Below are 19,808 nucleotides of genomic sequence, written 5' to 3'. Positions count from 1 at the left end.
GAAGATATTATAATTACTGAAATATGATTAGTGAAATAAGTCAGGCAGAGAAAGACCAAATACTCTATGTTTTCACTTATATGTAGAATATAAAATAAAACAAATGAACAAGTATAACAGCATAAAAACAGACACTGAGATACAGATAAACTAGTGGTCACCAGAGGGGAGAAGTGTAAGAGGAGAGCCAAAATAGGTGAAGGGAATTAGTAGATACAAACAACTTACAATAAGTGACAAGGATGTAATGTACAGCACAGAGATTATAGCTTGCTAATGTCTCTATAATTTTGGACACATGACTATAGAATATAACTTGTAAATTCTCTTTTGTTACACAATTTGTGTGTGATTTAGGTACTAATTCAATTTATATAATTATGTTAATTGATAACTATTATTTTGTAATTGTTAAACAGTTAATGGGTTAACTATTGAGCAGGTTGATTTTTTTTTTTAATATAAATTTTGGGGCAGCTGCCTTTGGTTTTAAATTTCTGACTTTCAATTGACGTTATTCTCTCCACAACCATTTTAATTTTTTTTTTATTCACTGGCTATTATGCATGATTCTTTGGATAAATGTATTTTTTCAGAGCTCTTCATAAAGGTACTTTCTGCAAGACCAAGAATTATATGTGTAACATAAGAGTTTATAAAATTGGAGAAAAAGAGTTATTTCTTGGCCCAATTCAAGAGTAAATCTGATTTAAATGCATGTGTTAATCTAACACACATGCTTTTGGAACAAGGAACTAGATAAACACCTTGGATGTTTTGTGAGCTTTTAATGTAGCTATCCTCTTTTTCTTTTATAGGAAAGTTAAAGGAGGAAATATTGATGTACATCCATCAGAAAAAGCACTTATTGTTCAGTATGAAGTGGAAGCTACCATTCTTGGAGAAACGGGGGATCCCATGTTGGGAGAACGAAAGGAATGCCAAAAAATGTAAGTTTTCTTCATTTGTGCATATTTGAAAGTAGTAAACCTTATACAAAGTTTGTAGAAATCTGATGTTATTTAAATTTGTGTAGATAATGAACGACTATGGCATTCCTCTCAACCTACATTATCTTAGTGAAGCAGATACTATATTAAGCTATAAATACAGAGTATATTCCAGAGAAAATCATGTTTATGAACTTAATTGGAACCTAATGAAAAATGCCTGTTCTTATTAATCCCATTTTGTAAATGCATATAGTAGAATATGACTTGTGAAATCAATTATGAGATATGTTTATGTTAGACATTTTAGCCTAATTTAGCAAGTTTGTATTTTAGCTGATACCATGTTGTTCTTTCTTCCCTGAAATTACAGAAAGGTATACGACTTCTAGAATTCACAAATGGGACATGTACCTTGAATTCATCCCTTAAAAATCCAGCCTTCTGAAAGATGTTAATAGTAGGACAAGCATTTTCTGACTCAGTGAATTGACCTTAGATCTTCTAGTGTTCTACACACTTTCTGCTTTTGTAGTACTTTCAGGAATCCCTTGGGAACTGGCCTTTTTCATTTGTCTTCAGTTGTGCTGGCAATGATCTTGCACTCTTGCCATACTTTTGTGGAAGAAGAAAGGGTCTGAGATCACCTAATATTGTTTCCCAACTTTCTTCTCTGCAGAAAAATATTTGACTTGAAAATTAATTAAAAAGTTAGTATGTTTTGGTATATTCAGTGATTAAGTACATAGTGTACAATATAATGTAGTTAAGTATAGTCAGGATACTAGGAGTGCCTGTGATGTTATTTAGCTCATTGAGAAGCACCGCAGCTTAAATGCATAGCAGTGGTTCTCAACTGGTTAGAATTTTTTTTCCTCAGGGAACATTTTGGTTGTCATACTGGAAGGTGCTATTGTTATCTAATGGATAGAGGCTGAGGTGCTGCTAAGCATCCTACTATGCACAAAATAGCCGCCTACTAAGAAAAAATTGTTTGGCCCCAAACTTTAATTGTGCTTCAATTAAGAAACTTTATTACACAGCAACCTGAAAAGAGAAGCTACCTACTGTCTTAAGATCTCTAGTCTGTCTTCTTATTTGGGTTAGAAGGACACTAAATTTCATAGATAGTTCTTTAAAAATATACGAGTCCTGAGATAATCTACTAGATTGAAGAGATACACACATGTATACACACAAACTTAATGCTGTAGATTTTAACTCACATGCTCAGTTTTTTGTATTCTCTCATACTGTCTTCCATTTGTGTGTTTGTGATTGATGCCTAAATTTTATGCATATTGAAAAAATATGAAATCTCTTGATATTTTTATTCATTTGATTTCCAAAGAAAAGCTAGCAGATTAGGGGTCTTTGCCTTTAGAACCTCATGCATCCACATTTCATAAGTGAAATTTAGATTTTAGTTTCTTAGTAGTGTAGTAGTAGGAGAAGGCAATGGCACCCCACTCCAGTACTCTTGCCTGGAAAATCGCATGGACAGAGGAGCCTGGTGGGCTGCAGTCCATGGGGTCGCTAAGAGTTGGACACAACTGAGTGACTTCACCTTCACTTTTCCATTTCATACATTGGAGAAGGAAATGGCAACCCACCCCAGTGCTCTTGCCTGGAGAATCGCAGAGACGGGGGAGCCTGGTGGGCTGCCATCTATGGGGTCGCACAGAGCCAGACACGACTGAAGCGACTTAGCAGCAGCAGCAGCAGCAGCAGCCTTATTCAACCAGTGAGAATTGGTTGTTGTTATTTGAAATGAGAATAAGTGAGAATTGTAGTTATTGTTTGAAAATCTCTAGGTGCTCAAGACAAGGGATATATTCACTAGAGAGTTAGCCAGCTGGAAAGAGTTACTATAGACTGACTAGAATAAGTGGATTTAAACACCCTCTTCCAATAACACAAGAGAAGACTCTACACGTGGACATCACCAGATGGTCAACACCGAAATCAGATTGATTATATTCTTTGCAGCCAAAGATGGAGAAGCTCTATATAGTCAGCAAAAACAAGACCAGGAGCTGACTGTGGCTCAGATCATGAATTCCTTATTGCCAAATTCAGACTTAAATTGAAGAAAGTAGGGAAAACCACTAGACCATTCAGGTATAACCTAAATCAAATCCCTATGATTATACAGTGGAAGTGAGAAATAGATTTAAGGGCCTAGATCTGATAGATAGAGTGCCTGATGAACTATGGAATGAGGTTCGTGACATTGTACAGGAGACAGGGTTCAAGACCATCCCCATGGAAAAGAAATGCAAAAAAGCAAAATGGCTGTCTGGGGAGGCCTTACAAATAGCTGTGAAACGAAGAGAAGCGAAAAGCAAAGGAGAAAAGGAAAGATATAAGCATCTGAATGCAGAGTTCCAAAGAATAGCAAGAAGAGATAAGAAAGCCTTCTTCAGTGATCAATGCAAAGAAATAGAGGAAAACAACAGAATGGGAAAGATTAGAGATCTTGTCAAGAAAATTAGAGATACCAAGGGAACATTTCATGCAAAGATGGGCTCGATAAAGAACAGAAATGGTATGGACCTAACAGAAGCCGAAGATATTAAGAAGAGATGTCAAGAATACACAGAAGAACTGTACAAAAAACATCTTCATGACCCATATAATCACGATGGTGTGATCACTGACCGAGAGCCAGAAATCCTGGAATGTGAAGTCAAGTGGGCCTTAGAAAGCATCACTACAAACAAAGCTAGTGGAGGTGATGAAATTCCAGTTGAGCTATTTCAAATCCTGAAAGATGATGCTGTGAAAGTGCTGCACTCAATATGCCAGCAAATTTGGAAAACTCAGCAGTGGCCACAGGACTGGAAAAGGTCAGTTTTCATTCCAATCCCAAAGAAAGGCAATGCCAAAGAATGCTCAAACTACCGCACACTTGCACTCATCTCACACGCTAGTAAAGTAATGCTCAAAATTCTCCAAGCCAGGCTTCAGCAATATGTGAACCGTGAACTTCCTGATGTTCAAGCTGGTTTTAGAAAAGGCAGAGGAACCAGAAATCAAATTGCCAACATCTGCTGGATTATGGAAAAAGCAAGAGAGAAACAGAAAAACATCTATTTCTGCTTTATTGACTATGCCAAAGCCTTTGACTGTGTGGATCACAATCAACTGTGGAAAATTCTGAAAGAGATGGGAATACCAGAGCACCTGACCTGCCTCTTGAGAAACCTGTATGCAGGTCAGGAAGCAACAGTTCGAACTGGACATGGAACAACAGACTGGTTCCAAATAGGAAAAGGATTTCGTCAAGGCTGTATATTGTCAGCCTGCTTATTTAACTTATATGCAGAGTACATCATGAGAAACGCTGGACTGGAAGAAACACAAGCTGGAATCAAGATTGCCAGGAGAAATATCAATAACCTCAGATATGCAGATGACACCACCCTTATGGCAGAAAGTGAAGAGGAACTCAAAAGCCTCTTGATGAAAGTGAAAGAGGAGAGTGAAAAAGTTGGCTTAAAGCCCAACATTCAGAAAACGAAGATCGTGGCATCTGGTCCCATCACTTCATGGGAAATAGATGGGGAAAGAGTGGAAACAGTGTCAGATTTTATTTTTTGGGGCTCCAGAATCACTGCAGATGGTGACTGCAGCCATGAAATTAAAAGACGCTTACTCCTTGGAAGGAAAGTTATGACCAACCTAGATAACATATTCAAAAGCAGAGACATTACTTTGCCAACAAAGGTTCGTCTAGTCAAGGCTATGGTTTTTCCTGCGGTCATGTATGGATGTGAGAGTTGGACTGAAGAAGGCTGAGTGCCAAAGAATTGATGGTTTTGAACTGTGGTGTTGGAGAAGACTCTTGAGAGTCCCTTGGACTGCAAGGAGATCCAACCAATCCATTCTGAAGGAGATCAGCCCTGGGATTTCTTTGGAAGGAATGATGCTAAAGCTGAAACTCTAGTACTTTGGCAACCTCATGTGAAGAGTTGACTCATTGGAAAAGACTCTGATGCTGGGAGGGATTGGGGGCAAGGAGGAGAAGGGGACAACAGAGGATGAGATGGCTGGATGGCATCACTGACTTGATGGATGTGAGTATGGGTTAACTCCGGGAGTTGGTGATGGACAGGGAGGCTTGGCGTGCTGCAATTCATGGGGTCACAAAGAGTCGGACACGACTGAGTGAAGTGAACTGAAGGGAAAAAAACCTCTGTAACCCAACTTTATGATAGTCATCCTTGGTCACTCAAGATTTGGAGAGGACTATTATTGTGAGACCAAATGGAGAATATGGTTTGTTAATAGTTCAAGAGGATTTATCAATGACAGTGGCTAGGGTGATGGTTTTGAGGGAGAAACTCATATAGATTGAGATAGATGTGAAATTAAATCATTAAATTTCATTTAATGCAGTGGCAGTCAGTGCTATGACTCAGCTCCAAAAGATGTATTTCATTCTCCCTTGTTGGATAAAGGAATGTATAAGCCTACCTTGAACAGAATCCCAGTTTTCTGAATATTTCTGAGAAACCTATGGTTATGATCTGAAAATAACATGCACGGTTTTGGTAAGTTTTTTGTCTTCTTCTTAGGCATGGGATGCCTATGAAGATTTTTTTTTGATTAAAGAAATAATCAGTAAACACACAGCTAGTCATATATATTTGACATTAAATCCTAGTCTCTTTTAGTAAGGGAAGGATTTAGGACAAAAATGTACACACTAAAAGAATAGAGTCTTTCTATTACTTGGAAAGATGATGATGGATTAGATTGTTTATATATATATACATATATAGTAGAAAATAAATCTAAAAATGATTTTAAAAGGTCTGCTTTATTAAATCAAAATACTACTTACAGACCTATTAAATGTTCGAAGTCTAAAACACTGGCAGCACTAGATGCTGGTGAGGATGTAGAACAACAGAAACTCACTCACTGCTAATGAAAATATAAAATGTAACAGCTACTTTGGAAGGCATTTTGGCAGTTTCTTTCAAAGCTAAACATACACTTGCCATATGATCCAACAGTTTTGCTCTTAGATATTAACCCAAAATGAGTTGAAAATTTATGTCCACACTGAAACCTGCACATGAATCTTAATAGCAGCTTTATAACTATCAACAATTGGAAGCAACCAAAACATCCTTCAGTAGGCAAAAGAGTAAGCAAACTGTTTTGCATCCATATAGTCAAGTATTATTCAGCACTAAAAGAAATCAACCATCAAGCTATGAAAAGACATAGAGGAACCTAAACGCATATTACTAAATGAAAGAGGCCAGACTGGAAAGGTTATATACTGTATGATTCCAACTCTATGACCATCTAGAAAAGGCAAAACTGAAGTAGATTAGAGGTTGTTAGGGGTTATGGCGTGGGAAGGGGAGAATATGTGGAGCACAGAGCATTTTTAGGGTAGTTGAAACTATTTTGTGTGATACTTTAATGATGGATACATGAAATTAGGCATTTGTTCAAGCCCACAGAACTATACACTACACACCGAACCCTAATGTAACTGTATACTTTAGTTAGTAGTATATCAAAATGATTCATCAGTTATGACAAAGTTATCACAAGATGGTGATAATAGAAGAAACTGTATTGAGGGAGGGTGGTGGGGACATATATGGTAACTCTACTTTCTGCACTATTTTTCTGTAAATCTAAAACTCTTCTAAAAGAGACTAGCAAGAAAATTTCCAAAATTACATTTATAGAATTTCTGTTGTGCCTGTTCTCAATCAGATTTATGGAAACTCAAGATTTCCCAGTTCCTTGTTAAAATTAAACATGGAGAGGTCCTTTGAGAGTTTTTCTCAGGATGAATTCTCCTTTATATTTCTACTTTCTGATGTGCAGCTAAAATTATACAAAAGAATTCTGCAGTTTAAAAGACTTAAAAGGTAGGAAGTTAAAAAACCAAATAAATTAGAGAAAAAACTAAAATAAACAGACAGAGTACTGCTAGGATTCTTGTTGCAGACAATAGAAACCTCTCCAGCAAAGTCAAGCGTAAAAGGAATGTATTAAAAGCTGTACAGTAGCTTATAGAATCCCAAAAGGACCAGATTTGGGGATGACTGTATAACTGGGAATAATATACAAATCACTTTACTAGACTTGTTTCAGGAGAGAACATCTGTATCTGAATAATGACTTCAAAGATGCTGAGTGCAGGACATTTTTCTAAGGTCTCTGTCCCTGTCGCCTCTTTTTCTAAGGTCTCCGTCCCTGTTGCCTCTAATACCTTCAGTTTCTCCCAGACTTAGCTGTCTTCAGTTCATTCGCTCAGTCATGTCCGCCTCTATGTGACCCTGTGGACTGCAGCACACTAGGCTTCCCTGTCCATCACCAACTCCTGGAGTTTACTCAAACTCATGTCCATTGTGTCAAGGATGTCATCCAACCATCTCATCCTCTGTCATCCCCTTCTCCTCCTGCCTTCAATCTCTCCCAGCATCAGGGTCTTTCCAATGAGTCAGTTCTTCACATCAGGTGGCCAAAGTATTGGAGTTTCAGCTTTAGCATCAGTCTTTCCAATGAATATTCAGGACTGATTTCCTTTAGGATGGACTGGTTTGATCTCCTTTCTGTCCAAGGGACTCTGAAGAGTCTTCTCCAACACCACGGTTAAAAAGCATCAATTCTTCAGTGCTCAGCTTTCTTTATAGTCCAATTGTCACATATATACATGACTACTAGGAAACCCATAGCTTTGACTAGATGGACCTTTGTGGGCAAAGTAATGTCTCTGCTTTTTAATATGCTGTCTAGTTTGGGAATAACCTGTCTTCCAAGGACCAAGCATTTTTTAATTTCATGGCTGCAGTCACCATCTGCAGTGATTTTGGAGCCCCCCAAAATAAAGTCTCTCACTGTTTCCATTGTTTCCCCATCTATTTGCCATGAAGTGATGGGACCAGATGCCATGATCTTAGTTTTCTGAATGTTGAGTTGTAAACCAACTTTTTCACTCTCCTCTTTCACTTTCATCAAAAGGCTCTTTAGTTCTTCTTCTCTTTGTGCCGTAAGTGTGGTATCAGTCCTGAATATTCATTGGAAGGACTGTTGCTGAAGCTGAAACTCCAATACTTTGGCTACCTGATGCGAAGAACTGACTCATTTGAAAAGACCCTGAAGCTGGGAAAGATTGAAGGAGGGAAGAGAAGGGGATAACAGAGGATGAGATGGTTGGATGGCATCACTGACTCAATGGACATGAGTTTGAGTAAACTTTGGGAGTTGGTAATAGACAGGGAGGCCTGGCATGCTGCAGTCCATGAGATCGCAAAGAGTCGGACACAACTGAGCGACTGAACTGAATGGAACTGTGGTGTCATCTGCATATCTGAAATTATTGGTATTTCTCCTGGCAATATTGATTCCAGCTAGTGCTTCATCCAGGCTAGCATTTCTCATGATGTACTCTGCATATAAGTTAAATAAACAGGGTGACAATATACAGCTTTGACATACTCCTTTCCCGATTTGGAACCAGTCTGTTGTTCCATGTCCAGTTCTAACTTGCTTCTTGACCTGCTTACAGATTTCTCAGGAGGCAGGTCAGGTGGTCTGGTATTCCCATCTCTTGAAGAATTTTTCACATTTTATTGTGATCCACACAGTCAAAGGCTTTAGCATAGTCAGTAAAGCAGAAGTAGATGTTTCTCTGGAACTCTCGCTTTTTCAGTGATCCAGCCGATGTTGGCAATTTGATCTCTGGTTCCTCTGCCTTTTCACTAAGCCATCTTCACTAGCGATCTTCATTAAGAAGTATTTCAGCATTGTGGCTACTTTCTTACGTTTTTCTTTTTGAATCTAAGCCTTGCATGAGTGCATATGCTTGCGAGAGTCTCTTGCCACCAGTTTGAGTCTTCACCCTGAACCTCATTTTTTGTCCTTGTAGCTTTCTTTGTTGTCATGAATCCATGTAAATTGGCAATTGTTTCCAGATTTTGAACAACCTTTTCTTGTTCATCTTGCAGTGAATCTCCTGGACTAAATTAAAAAGGAGGAAGAACCTGTTTTTTTTTTTAATATACTAACAAATATAACTATATTCATTTGTTCCTCAGCATTCCTCATATAAGTCTTAAAATGCATCCTACTTTTTTTTTCCTTCTGCATAATTTCCATCAGAATAATCAAATTGTGTTCTGTCCTTAACTGAAAACTATGACTGTGAATATGGTCAAGAAAATGATTTATTTTTGTCACTATGGATTTTCATATCTAATAATAACTAAAAACTTTATATGATATAAATATATATATATGACATCAGAAAGACTATTTTATAACTGGTCTCTGGATATGCTATCCTCCCTAGATGAGTCAGATGTAGACTTTACCATTCCTTTTGTTATCTCATTTGTCCAATTTGAGGAAAATCGTTGTTTTGCGTTTTTTTCTAAGTCTAGCTATATCTTATACTTTATTATATGTTACTAAAAGAGACTATGTCAGGTACATTTAAATATTTTATAAATTATTTATTTAAAAGAAATATTGTTTAAATTGTTACTTACTTTAATAATAACTGAGTTGGAAAATTCTGATTTGCCTGCAGCATCCGTCTTAAGAGTCTCAATGCCAACACAGATATAACTTCCCTGGCACGGAAGGTGGTTGAGGAATGTAAACTCATTCATCCCTCAAAGCTAAATGAAGTAGAACAGCTGTTGTACTATCTCCAGAACCGCCGTGATTCAACGTCAGGAAAAGGTAAGTAGAAGAACAACTAACTTTTTAACGCAAAACCGTAGCAAAAACCCTGGTGGCTCAGACGGTAAAGCGTCTGTCTACAATGCGGGAGACCCGGGTTCGATTCCTGGGTTGGGAAGATCCCCTGGAGAAGGAAATGGCAATCCACTCCAGTACTATTGCCTGGAAAATCTCACGGACAGGGGAGCCTGGTAGGCTACAGTCCATGGGGTCGCAAAGAGTCGGACATGACTGAGCGACTTCACTTCAGTTCACTGGCAACAAAAGGGCCATGTCCTAACCCCTGAGCTACCAGGAAATTCCCTCCAAACAAAAAAATAGCAAAAACCACCACAATGTTGTAAGTAATTAGCTTCCAATTAAAATAAATTAATTAATTAAAAAATGAAAAAAACAAAAGAAAACCAGAGTTGTTTGACTATAGTTTGTACTTTTGATATTTAAATGGTGATGGTTTTTGTTGTTGTTGTTGTTAGTGCTATGACTAAGGGAATGAAAGAATAAACAAACATACTAGTATTCCAGGCTTACAAAATGATCTATTTTATACTGAGTGTGTGTGTGTGTGCGTGTGCGCACATATGATAAAATAAAGAATAAAAAAGCAAATATCTTTCATATTCTGGAATAATAAAAGAGGAGAATTGAGGCCTGGAAACCTGTTTTCTCCACCTGAGCAACTTATTTATACTTTCTATATTTCTTATTGACGACTAATTGATAATTTGGATTACTAAAGTATTTAAGTGTTAAAATATTTGTGATATGCGTATGTTTGGTGAATCTTTCTTAGGAAAACTTACCTTTTCATTCCTAAACATCTCTATTGTTACTATTCTTCTATCTTTAATTGCCTCATAAAAGAATAAATTCATTAAAATTAGAGCTAAGTAATTGATTATTTATAGAAGACATTTTCCAATGTCCAAGCTCAAAACAAAAGTACAGGTATTTAAATGGAAAGTTACCTCAGATTAATCAGTGGTTACTTATTCTATTTCATAGTATTTATTAATGGACAGTCCATGGGGTCGTGAAGAGTCGGACATGACTGAGTGACTTTCGCTTCAATTCACTTATTAAGTTTACGTATATCTTTCTTTTATCATTCCTGAGTTCTAGATATGGCACCCTTGACATAGCTTATACTTCAGTTTTGATTGTATTAAGTAGAAAAAATGAAAGAGAAAATTTATTTGCACTTTAAAAAAATTAAGCAGTAATTTCTCTCCATCCATAGCAAATAAAATACCTTGTGCCTAATATGTACTTTTATTAGTTAGCCTTGTATACAATATATAGCACACATTATATGATCAATATATATTTGTTGAATGAATTGAATAGCTGTGAATTTATTTAAAAGCAACAATAAACATTTCGAACTTGATTGTTTCCAACTGCTTAGCTGGCACTCCAACTACTTAGCTGTATACCTATTAATTATTAATAATAAGTGTTATAAGGAAAATATTATTTAAACATTTTAACTACTTTATGATAGACTATTTCTGTAACAGTGTTACTGGATGATAAGAGATAATATCTTCAATAAGTTAAGTTCAAAATGAGAAAAGTAAATACTGTGCTTTTAAGATGTGTGTGTTCTTACTGTAGGTTGTACATATAGTTAAAATTAATCTTTCCTAATGCTAAATTAATACAATTTTGAGGACATTTGTAATAAAATAACAAAATATCTTTAATGAGAACCCTTTCACTGAGTTTTCAGGGTAAATCAGTCTTCTTACCTCCTTCCCCAGAAATTAGAGTAATATGAGGAAATTTTCATATTATCATAAATTCAAATCATTGTTTCTCTATATAGATACTAATGTTTGGAGACATATATGAAATGCTGTGCTATTGCATATATCATTTATTTTTAGAAATGATTCTATGTTCTTTCTTTTTACTTGATATTCACTATTTCAAAGCCAGAAACCTAGCCCTAAATGTGGTTAAAATAAAATGGTAGTAGTTTTTGATTATATGATTCTTTATCATAAGTCTTTTTTTTCTTTATTTATTAAAACTACTATCATAATAAATTATCTGTTTGAGGAAAAATCTAGCTGTTGAGAAAACATAACTTTGTTTAGACTGGCTACCTTCCTCCAAAAACAATCAGGAGTAATTCCTGTTATATGTAAAGCATTTGCTAATTTTAGAATCAAAAATTTGATATTACTTGAACTTATTTTAATGTACAGTCATTGCTTAGATTTTTGATCCAGATCAGATCAGTGAAGCATTTTTTTATTTTCTTTTTAGAATACGAAGTTCTGCTATTAGTCAAATAATTCAACATAACAAATGACTCAAAGTTATGTTCAGCACTATTAATGCCTCTTTAATCCATTTGGGAGCAAGTGAGGATTAAATTAGCACAAATATTAAACATTTGCCTTTTAATTTATGGACTTAATTTTGTTTAAAATTCAGCAACTGTATTTTAGCTTCTTAACTTTATCCAGGTTATTTCTTTTCCAATTTCTTTGTTAATTTTAATTTTAGTCTTTTTATTACCTAATTAATTAGTTTTTGATTTTCCTGTTCTCACCTTAAATGTGAATTAGGAAAAAAAAAAGAAAACAAAATAGACTTTTTGCTTCTTGTTGACAAATCTGGCTATTTACATACCTAAACTGTTAAACAATGAGGAAGCTAAATTGCCACCTAACATAACTTGGAGATTATGTATAGATTTTATTAAACTCTCCTGGATATCCTTATTAGAACAAATGTATTATAGATGAGCATTTTTTATACATTGGAAAAAGATTACCTCATAAATTATTCATTTTAAGATCCCCAGCTTAGCTAGAATTAAACTCAGCTGCTGAAAATAAAAATTAGCCAGAAATCCAAAATCCTGGTTCTTCTCATTAAAACAAAATCTTTTTACAGAAAAAAAAGAGAAGTCAAGCAAGCCTAAAGATCCACCTCCTTTTGAAGGAATGGAGGTAAGACTGTATTTTTATATGATAGAGAACTGATTGTAAGGTAATGCTTTTACCATCAGTAGTTCATACAGTTACATTAGACAAGGGTGGAATTTTTAGAAGTGGTTGAACTTAAAGTTCCCAAAAAAGATAGAAAATAAATATTTAATAAAGGAAAAATTATTGGGTATGTTTTTTAGACAATTTATTTTGATAAGTTGTGAAAAGTATTAGCTATTCTTATTGCAGTGTGTTTTAAAATAGTGTTTAATATATTATGGTAGAAACTATTTTACATTACATTTAAGATACTTTGTTAATATAAATAGGCCAATTTTAGAGTTTGTTTATATCCCGTTTTTATCATATGGTTTATGACTATTTTCATATTGAAGTTCCATCACCCAAAGATCTAATCTCTCCCTGTATAAAAAGATTGCTACTATGTACAAAAAGATTGCTACTCTGAGTCCTTGGAAAACTTGTCTCATTGTCAAGGGCAATATATTGATCACAAACTATCATTCCTTTGACAACTCTGTTAAGTGCTGCTGTTCTTTTAGAGTACTTCCTTCCTCTTCCTTTGTTTCAGATTGATGAAGTTGCTAACATTAATGACATGGATGAGTACATCGAGTTATTATATGAAGATATTCCTGACAAGGTTCGGGGTTCTGCTTTGATCCTACAGCTTGCTCGAAATCCTGATAACTTGGAAGAACTACTACTGAATGGTAGAATTTATAGACTTATATCTATAAATATTTAAAGTTAAAAATTATTGTGAATATGATTTTTAAATTATTATAATAGAGAGGTAAGCTAAAATTATTTATATCAAACTTAGGAATGCAGTTATTTTCCAGCTCTTTATTACTTCCCTTCTTACTCAAATTTCTTAACACGTGGGCATAATGTTTAAATATTCTCTGGAGAATGGACAAATAATTTAAACAAGAAAAATAAAGTCTTAATGGTACTGTTTATTTTCTTGTATTCTGGAAGACTTTTTATTCTTTCAATTAGGATATAAAATCAGACTTTTGACAATTGCACATGTATGCTTTCATTCAATTACAGTTCCAATATTTTTTTAAACAGCACAGCCAAAAATAGTACTCTTTTAAATTTCATTTAGCTTGACTTTGATGCCATGTATTTGCTTTCTTTTCACTAGAAGTGCTAGGTAATAAAGAAAAAGGAGATACAATACTCTTAAAACCTTCTTTCTCATTTATACTACTATAGAATTATTATAATTTTCTGATTATACTTTTGCCAAAATTAAAATATAGAAGATATCATTATGATCTGATTTCTATCACATGATAATACCTTTTTATCTATTGCCAAACTCCTTTTATGGAGGTGGTTCAGTGCACGTCAGTACTTTCTAGCTTGGATAAAATACCCTGGGATCTGTCCAGAGAGTCATAGGATATTACCAATATTCCAGTTAGGAAATTTGTACATTTTAAATATTTTCTAAATTGTGTAACTCATATATTCATATATTCTTTTTAAGGAATTAGAGTATTACAGTTAAAAACCCTTTGACCATTACTCTATAATCTGTTAGGAATTTGGAGTTCATTCTTCCAGATCTTTTCCATACTTTTACACATATATATGTAGAGGATTTTTTCCTGTGTTAAAATATAGAGTGAATTTTTATGTTAATTATATCATACTTCTTACTTGGTAATTTTTTCTCCATGCAGTAATGTTTTGAGATTACATGCATATAGCCACTGGAGAAGACGATAGCACCCCACTCCATTACTCTTGCCTGGAAAATCCCATGGACGGAGGGGCCTGGTGGGCTGCAGGGTCGCTAGGAGTTGGACACGACTGAGCGACCTCACTTTATTTTTTCACTTTCATGCATTGGAGAAGGAAATGGCAACCCACTCCAGTGTCCTTGCCTGGAGAATCCCAGGGACAGGGGAGCCTGGTGGGCTGCCATCTATGGGGTCACACAGAGTTGGTCACGACTGAAGCGACTTAGCAGCAGCAGCAGCATATAGCTACATACAATGTTAATTAGTTTTGAACTACTTTTGATTATTGTATTTTATGAAGTTATATACATATTCTTTAGCCATTCCCCTATTGATGGTTATTAGATTTTTAAATTAGGTCTTAAAATTTCCAAATTTTCCAATAGGAAACTTCAGTGAACATCTTTGTTCTTATTTATATACACAAACCAGGGGGTTTTTTAGTGTGTAAACAGAAACAAAGGTTATACAGAAATACAGGTCGTAATGTCTTAGGGATATTGTTGAATTGTCCTCCAAAGTGTTTATGCCACTGTATTTCCAGACCCATGGAATATGAAGGCTGTAAAACTTAAACATTTTTGCCATTGTGTTGTTGCTAACAAACAGTATCTCTTGGGTTTAAGTTGTATTTACCTGATTTCTAATGAGTTCAATGTTTTTCTCATGTCACTAGACTTTTGGAATTCCTACCCTGTGGAGTTTGTATTTATACATACATGTGAATATATGTATATTTACATATAAATATACATCCATTTTTTATATATGTATATATACAGTCATCCCTCAGTATCCATGGGGGATTGATTCCAGGGCCTGCCAAAGATATCAAAATCTGCAGATATTCAAGTCCCATAGTTGGTCCTCCATATCCATTTCTTCTACATCTGTGGATGCAACCAACCATGGGTCATGTACAGGTTACCGTTGAACAACATGAGTTTGAACTGCCCAGGTGGACACATGCATACATAAATTTAAATCCATGTTCAAGTATAAATGGACCTGTGTGCAGTTCAAACCCATGTTGTTAAAGTGTCATCTATTGATATATATCCTTTTTCTTTTATGTACTTAGAAATAGTTACTTTCAGTCTATTGTCTTTTTTCCCCCTTGACTTATCTTTTTCCATTCTTTAACTGTCACCCTATTTGTGTATTTGAATTTGAAGTGTTTCTGTTGTAAATTGGATATAGAGTTGGGTCATATTGTTTAATACATTTGAATAATCTTCCTTTTGATTGGCATGTTTATTCTATTTACCATTAAAATAATTACTCATAAAGTAGGATTGTCATCTAACATTCTGTTTGTTTTCTGTTTATCTTGTTTTGATCTTCTGTCTCTCCATGACTGCCTTCTTTTATGTGAAATATTTTCTTGCATTCCATTTTAATTCTTTTGTTATTAGTTTACTATTATATGTTTTCCTGAATTAACTTTCTTAGTAATTACCCTGGGATTACAGATACCAACTTAAGTTTTAAAAATCTAATTTAACTTAATGCCAATATAATTTTAATAGTCCATAAAAACTTTTCTTCAGTATACTTCTATTCCCACCCCACATCTTTATACTATTAATTCATACATATTACATCTGTATATATTATCAGCCTGTCATCAAGAAATATAATTATTGATGTATGCATTTTAAAATCAGAAGAAAATGATACAGTTAAAAATATGTTTATAATGTCTTTTAGATAGAGAGAGTTACCTTTACTGGTGCTCTTTATTTCTCTGTGTGGATTTAAGTTATACTCTAATGTCCTTGTACTTCAGCCTGATGGAATCTCTTTTGTATTTCTCATAATGCTAACAACAAATTCTCAAAGATTTTTTGTTTTGTTTTGTTTTAGTAATTTGACTATGTCATCCCTCTGGCTTTATGTCTCTGTAGTTTCTGATGTGAAACCAGCTGTTAATCTTATTGGGGACCCTTTGAACGTGTTGAATTGATTTTCTCTTGCTACTTTCAATGTTTCCTTTGCCTTTTGCTTTTGCCAGTTTGACTATGGACTCTTTGTGATCCAACGGACTGTAGCCCACCAGGCTCCTCTGTCCATGGAATTCTCCAGGCAAGAATACTGGAGTGGGTAGCCATTCCCTTCTCCAAGGGATATTTCTGACCTCAAGATCAAACTCAAGTCTTCTACATTGCAGGCATATTCTTTACCATCTGAGCCACCAAGGAAGCCCTACGATGTGTTTAAGTGGTGATATCTTTTAGCTGATTTTGCTTGGAGTTTGTGGAGCTTCTTGGATATGCAAATTGTTTTTCATCAAATTTAGAAAGTTTGGGCCATTATTTTCATAAGTATTTATTCAGCTCTTTCCTCTGTATATACTTTTCTCTTGGGACTCCCATGTTAGTAAGCTTGTTGATGTCATATAGGACTTCAAAGCATATAGAGCTTTGAAGCTCTCTTAATATTTTTCTTTTTTTTTTCCTTTCTGTTCAAGACTGGATAATCTTAATCAACTTGCCTTTGTACTTGTTGATTTTTTTTTTTCTAATTCTCATCTGTAGTTAAGACCTTGTAATGACTTCTTCATTTCAGAGGTTGAACTTTGCAACTTCAGAATTTCTGTTTGGTTCATCTTGTATTATTTGTATCTCCTTATTGATATTCTCTGGTGAGACAACATTCTTATACCTTCTTGTTATTTCCTTTAATTCTTCAGACATGATTTCCTTTAGTTCTTGAAATATATTTATAGTGACTTAAAATCTTTGACTCATACATTCAGAATGTGAGCTTCCTCCTGGATTGTTTGTATTCAATGCTGTATTCCTTGAGTTTGGGATATACTGTCCTTTGTTCTTTGTATTGTATTTTTGTTATTGAAATAATATTGTAGCAACTCTGGAAATCAGAATTCCACTTCCTTCTGGGCTTGTTATTTTTACTGTTTGTTTTTTTTAATGATTTTCCTGGATTGATTCTATAAAGTCTGTATTATTTGTCCATGCAGTCGCTGAAGCCTCTGCTCAGTTAGTTTCAGTTCAGTTCAGTAGCTCAGTCGTGTCCGACTCTTCGCGACCCCATGAATCCCAGCACGCCAGGCCTCCCTGTCCATCACCAACACCCGAAGTTCACTCAGACTCACATCCATCGAGTCAGTGATGCCATCCAGCCATCTCATCCTCTGTCATCCCCTTCTCCTCCTGCCCCCAATCCCTCCCAGCATCAGAGTCTTTTCCAATGAGTCAACTCTTCGCATGAGGTGGCCAAAGTACTGGAGTTTCAGCTTTAGCATCATTCCCTCCAAAGAAATCCCAGGGCTGATCTCCTTCAGAATGGACTGGTTGGATCTCCTTGCAGTCCAAGGGACTCTCAAGAGTCTTCTCCAACACCACAGTTCAAAAGCATCAATTCTTTGACGCTCAGCCTTCTTCACAGTCCAACTCTCACATCCATACATGACCACAGGAAAAACCATAGCCTTGACTAGACGAACCTTTGTTGGCCAAGTAATGTCTCTGCTTTTGAATATGCTATCTAGGTTGGTCATAACTTTGCTTCCAAGGAGTAAGCATCTTTTAATTTCATGGCTGCAGTCACCATCTGCAGTGATTTTGGAGCCCCCCAAAATAAAGTCTGACACTGTTTCCACTCTTTCCCCATCTATTTCCCATGAAGTGATGGGACCAGATGCCATGATCTTCATTTTCTGAATGTTGAGCTTTAAGCCAACTTTTTCACTCTCCACTTTCATCAAGAGGCTTTTTAGTTCCTCTTCACTTTCTGCCATAAGGGTGGTGTCATCTGCATATCTGAAGTTATTGATATTTCTCCCGGCAATCTTGATTCCAGCTTGTGCTTCTTCCAGCCCAGCGTTTCTCATGAGGTACTCTGCATAGAAGTTAAATAAGCAGGGTGATAATATACAGCCTTGACGTACTCCTTTTCCTATTTGGAACCAGTCTGTGTTCCATGTCCAATTCTAACTGTTGCTTCCTGACCTGCATACAAATTTCTTAAGAGGCAGGTCAGGTGGTCTGGTATTCCCATCTCTTTCAGAATAATGATTTGATAAAGATTTGTTTAAATGCCTGGAACCTAGTGTCCTAACCTTTGGTGAAGGGCTCTGGGTATGAACGTATGGGCAGGAGGATGTCTTCAGCGCTCAAGCAAGTAGTTTACAAACCTTAGCCTTTAATTGCTGCTTGAATATTGTGTCAAGGTTGGGTAGAGATGAGAGATTAGGCTTTTTTAGGGCTTTCCCTGACATGAGGCCATTCCTGCACATATGCCTGACCTTCTAGAGTGCCAGGAGTATGTTGGAGGCTTTCAAAGACCTGTGAGTATCTTATTTCCCAGTTTTTCTTTTCTAAGTGTTTTGGTCAGCCTCTTGTTAATTCCAATTGGCTAGGCTGCTGCACGTAGCTGTAATGTTGCTACTAGTAGTTTTCAGCAAATGCCCTGGTACTAAGGTTGTTCGTAAGAGCAATCTCTGAGTCAGGTTAAATAAAGCCAACCCATAGAAATGGAGCTTTTCAGCAAGCGTCCTGATGTATCAGGTATTGATAATTCACCGGAGTGTGACTTGGGGGAGGACCACACTGTTCTCTCTCCTCCAGTTGCTACTGGCCTACTGTTTTTCACAAATACGATGCTCTTGGTTTTCAAAGTTTCCACAAAGTTGCATGGAGGGGATGGAATTAGGGCAAGTTGAAATGCCACAGAGTTCACTGTTTTTACCAAGTCAGCCTATTTCTCAGATAAATTCTTCTCGAATTGTCACAAAACTACTTGATTTCCAGATCTAAAAAAAGTTGATTTTGAAAAGTTTTACCAGTATTATATTTGCTTAAAGTGGATTTTTGGAGGTCCTTAGTCTACTGTTCCAGAAGTGCTTGGCCCTGGAATTCATTTTTGTTGAAAGTGAGCGGTAGAGGTGTAATTTTATTTTTTTTCCATGTTTTATAGCCAGTTATTCCAATGTACTTATTGAATACTCCTTCTTTTCCCAAAGATTTGGAATGCCTTTTCTATTATTAATATAGGCTGGCCATTCTTTTATTCAGTAGATACTTCTTGAAAGCTTATTCTGTGCCAGGTACTGCTCTGATATATTCATAGGTGTGTTTTGATGCTCTATTTTCTTTTCTATTATCTATTTGATCATTTCCATTCCAATATCATTCTATTTTTGGTATGTTTTATTTTGTACTTTGACTAGAGTTTTAGAATAAGTAGGAGACATGTTTCAGTGTGTTAATTTTTTTTTTGAAAGTGTTGTTGCTGGTCTTATACATTTTATTATATATTATTTAGTGATCACTTTATTGTATTCTCTAAGAAAATCATAATGAAATTTTAATTATGATTACATTCAACTTATAAATTAATTTGGGGTTAATTTTGATATTTTGTAAGCTTTCTATTTTCTTCTG

General features: G+C 35.6%; 1 protein-coding gene across 3 annotated transcripts in view; it reads left to right on the top strand.

Annotated features, from left to right (window-relative positions):
- The window catches only part of KIFAP3 (kinesin associated protein 3), a 142,176-nt gene that overhangs the window by 14,549 nt on the left and 107,819 nt on the right, over positions 1-19,808 (top strand). For all 3 annotated transcript variants that reach the window (XM_027564769.1, XM_027564771.1, XM_027564770.1), the window contains exons 2-5: positions 819-950; positions 9,520-9,674; positions 12,585-12,640; positions 13,212-13,353. In XM_027564769.1, the coding sequence (XP_027420570.1) occupies positions 819-950; positions 9,520-9,674; positions 12,585-12,640; positions 13,212-13,353 (485 nt within the window). The remainder of the gene's footprint in view (positions 1-818; positions 951-9,519; positions 9,675-12,584; positions 12,641-13,211; positions 13,354-19,808) is intronic.

This window comes from Bos indicus x Bos taurus, chromosome 16 (assembly GCF_003369695.1).
Source record: "Bos indicus x Bos taurus breed Angus x Brahman F1 hybrid chromosome 16, Bos_hybrid_MaternalHap_v2.0, whole genome shotgun sequence".
Taxonomy (NCBI): domain Eukaryota; kingdom Metazoa; phylum Chordata; class Mammalia; order Artiodactyla; family Bovidae; genus Bos; species Bos indicus x Bos taurus.
The sequence above is the reverse complement of the archived record's forward strand: the minus strand, read 5'-3'. Positions and strand labels throughout refer to the sequence as shown.